Here is a 2,669-nt window from a genome sequence, read left to right on the forward strand (position 1 = left end):
ACCCTCCACCTTAGGTGTATGTGGCTGGCGCCTTAGCCACTTGAGCCACAGGCACTGAGCCAGAAAGCATTATTTTTTAATTTATAAGCCCATAATTATTCGCCAAAGCAGTAATAAGTTAATTGTTGAAGACAAGCAAGAGAAACGGTAACATGTAAAAACCTAAGTGCTTTCCTGTTTTCCTCAATTTTTTCAAATTATAATCAAGAGTGGAGTTCAATCGTGTTAACATTATTTCTAAACATTTTAGTTTCTTCTAATCTCATCCATTTTGAAAGCTCCCTGTTTATAAGACACTTACAATGACCATTGGCCTAAGCACTGTCAAGATGATTTAGCTCTATTTACAAATATTATTTCTGTAGGTTGAAGTACTCTTTACAAACTTTTTTGTTTAAAAAGAAAAAAGTTAGGTGACCATGGTGACACACACCTGTTGTTTCAGCTACTCCAGAGGTTGAGGTAGGAGGAGTATTTGAGGTCAAGAGTTCCAGGCTGCAGCCCTCATGCCTGTGGACAGCTTCTGCTGTATAGCCTGGGCAACCATGTTAGACCCCATCTCTAAAAATACGCATATTCCAACAGTTGTAAAGGTTTTTTTTTCTGGTTTTTGTTGAAGGCCATTTTAAAGTCATCACTTAGTTGAATCATCGTCGTAATTATTTTTCTTGATATCCATTGTTTAAAAGTCATTATCAGCTAGGCGCAGTGGTTCACACCTGTAATCCTAGCACTCTGGGAGGCAAAGGCAGGTGGATTACTTAAGCTCAGCAGTTTGAGACCAGCCTGAGCAAGAGCAAGTCCCCATTTCCACAAATAAAACAACTAGCCAGGAATTGTGATGGGCACCTATAGTCCAAGATCACTCAGGAGGCTGAAGCAAGAGGGTCACTTGAGCCCAGGAGTTTGAGCTTGCTGTGAGCTATGATATCATAGCACTCGACCCAAGGCAACAGAGTGAAACTTTGTCTTAAAAAAGGAAATACATAGACTTGGTGCATGTAGCTCAGCAGCTAAGGCGCAAGCCACATACAGCAGAATCCAGCCTGGGCCAATTACAACCAAAATATAGCCAGATGCCTGTGGTCCCAGCTACTTGGGAGGCTGAGGCAAGAGAATTGCTTAAGCCCAAGAGTTTGAGGTTGCTGTGAGCTGTGATGCTACAGCACTCTACTGAGGGTGACATAGTGAGACTCTGTCTCAAAAAAGAAAAAAGGTAAAAACATAAAATAAAAATTAAATTAAAAATCACTGTCTAATTGCTCCCTATCTTGGCTTTCTCCCCAGCTGGTGCAGCTTTTCTCTCAGCCACCCCCGCCTGTGAACTGCCTCTCCACTCCTCCTCCAGTCCTCTCCGTCACCAGCCAGCCGAGATCTCCTCTGAGAAGCACAGAGCTGTCAGTGTCCTTCCCCGGCCTCGCCCTGCCTCCCTGAGAAGCCCAGCCGGTCGGCCTCAAGCTGCCCCACACAGAGCAATGCCTCAGCCTGCAAAGGCCACCAGTGGACGGGGCTGTCCGGAACCGAGCCCTGCCCATTTCCTCGGTGCCAAGGAAAGAACTAAATTCCACGTGCCTTCATTACTGGATGCGGACATGGAAGGTCAGAGCAGGGACTGCACCGTCCCTCTGTGCAGAATGAAGAATAAAACTAGCCAACCATCTATCTATGAACTGGAGAAAGAATTCCTGTCTTAAATTAAGTGCCTTGTATTGGTTAAGCATTTCTTTCTTTCTGTTCTTTTTTTTTTTTTAAGGTGAACAAATGAATATAATATATCTACCTTTGAATTGGTTCATGCTGCCGTGCATTCAAAAGCTGTGGCCATGTTACTAAATTAGTAATGGACGGGTAACTTCTCCAACAAAATGAATCGGATTGAGATTCGCCATTGTATTTTTTTTTTCTACTGGATACTTCTCTACTAACTTGAACTACACAAAAGTGTAAAGCAAGAAATGTGTATCCTTGAAAATTATGCTGGGTAGAATTATCTTAAGCACAATTATAATATTTTGTCCTCTCATATATATATATATATATATATATATTTTTTTTTTTGGCCGGGGCTGGGTTTGAACCTGCCACCTCCGGCATATGGGACCAGCGCCCTTCCTTTTTGAGCCACAGGTGCCGCCCACCTTTTCTTTCTTTTTCCTTTTCCTTCCCTTTCTTTCCTTTCCTCTTTCTTTTCCACAAAAAGCCAAGGAAGAGCTATGAGTTCCTGGCAAGAAAAATGTGATATTTGTAAGTAAAGGTTTTTTTTTTTTTTAAATCTGATGACTTGAATAAATACAAAATCCTATTTAAACTACTTAACCCCAGCTGTAGGCTCATAATGCATAACTATGTCCAGTCTCACCTAAATTATGCAAGGATATTTCTCTAAAAGGAAATTTTACTGAATAAGTTATGAAAGTTTTACTGAATATAAATTATAAGCCTTTTATCCATTAGAATTCCAGAACAGAGTTTAGTCAGTGACATTTAGCTGAGACTATCTTATATGCCCCCGGGCAAGGCTAATCTTTAGGTTTTTCTTTTATAAAGGGCTCTCCTGACATCAGTAGCCGTTTATATGGTATTTAGAAGTGACAGGTTTTTCATTCTTCGGTAGAATTTTTAAAAACTAAATTACACGTGCCTAGCTCTGTTTGTAGGTATCACGTGTT

The 2,669-nt window shown here is 41.0% G+C and overlaps 1 protein-coding gene across 1 annotated transcript in view; it reads left to right on the forward strand.

Moving 5' to 3' along the window:
* MAP3K21 (mitogen-activated protein kinase kinase kinase 21) overlaps positions 1-1,994 on the forward strand; it is a 62,783-nt gene extending 60,789 nt beyond the window's left edge. The window contains exon 10 of the mRNA XM_023517680.1: positions 1,288-1,994. Coding sequence (XP_023373448.1) covers positions 1,288-1,694 — 407 coding nt within the window. The 3' untranslated portion in view covers positions 1,695-1,994. The remainder of the gene's footprint in view (positions 1-1,287) is intronic.
* The last annotated feature ends 675 nt before the right edge of the window (positions 1,995-2,669 follow it).

This window comes from Otolemur garnettii, unplaced genomic scaffold (genome assembly GCF_000181295.1).
Source record: "Otolemur garnettii isolate 467f Iridium unplaced genomic scaffold, OtoGar3 scaffold00116, whole genome shotgun sequence".
Classification (NCBI taxonomy): Eukaryota; Metazoa; Chordata; class Mammalia; order Primates; family Galagidae; genus Otolemur; species Otolemur garnettii.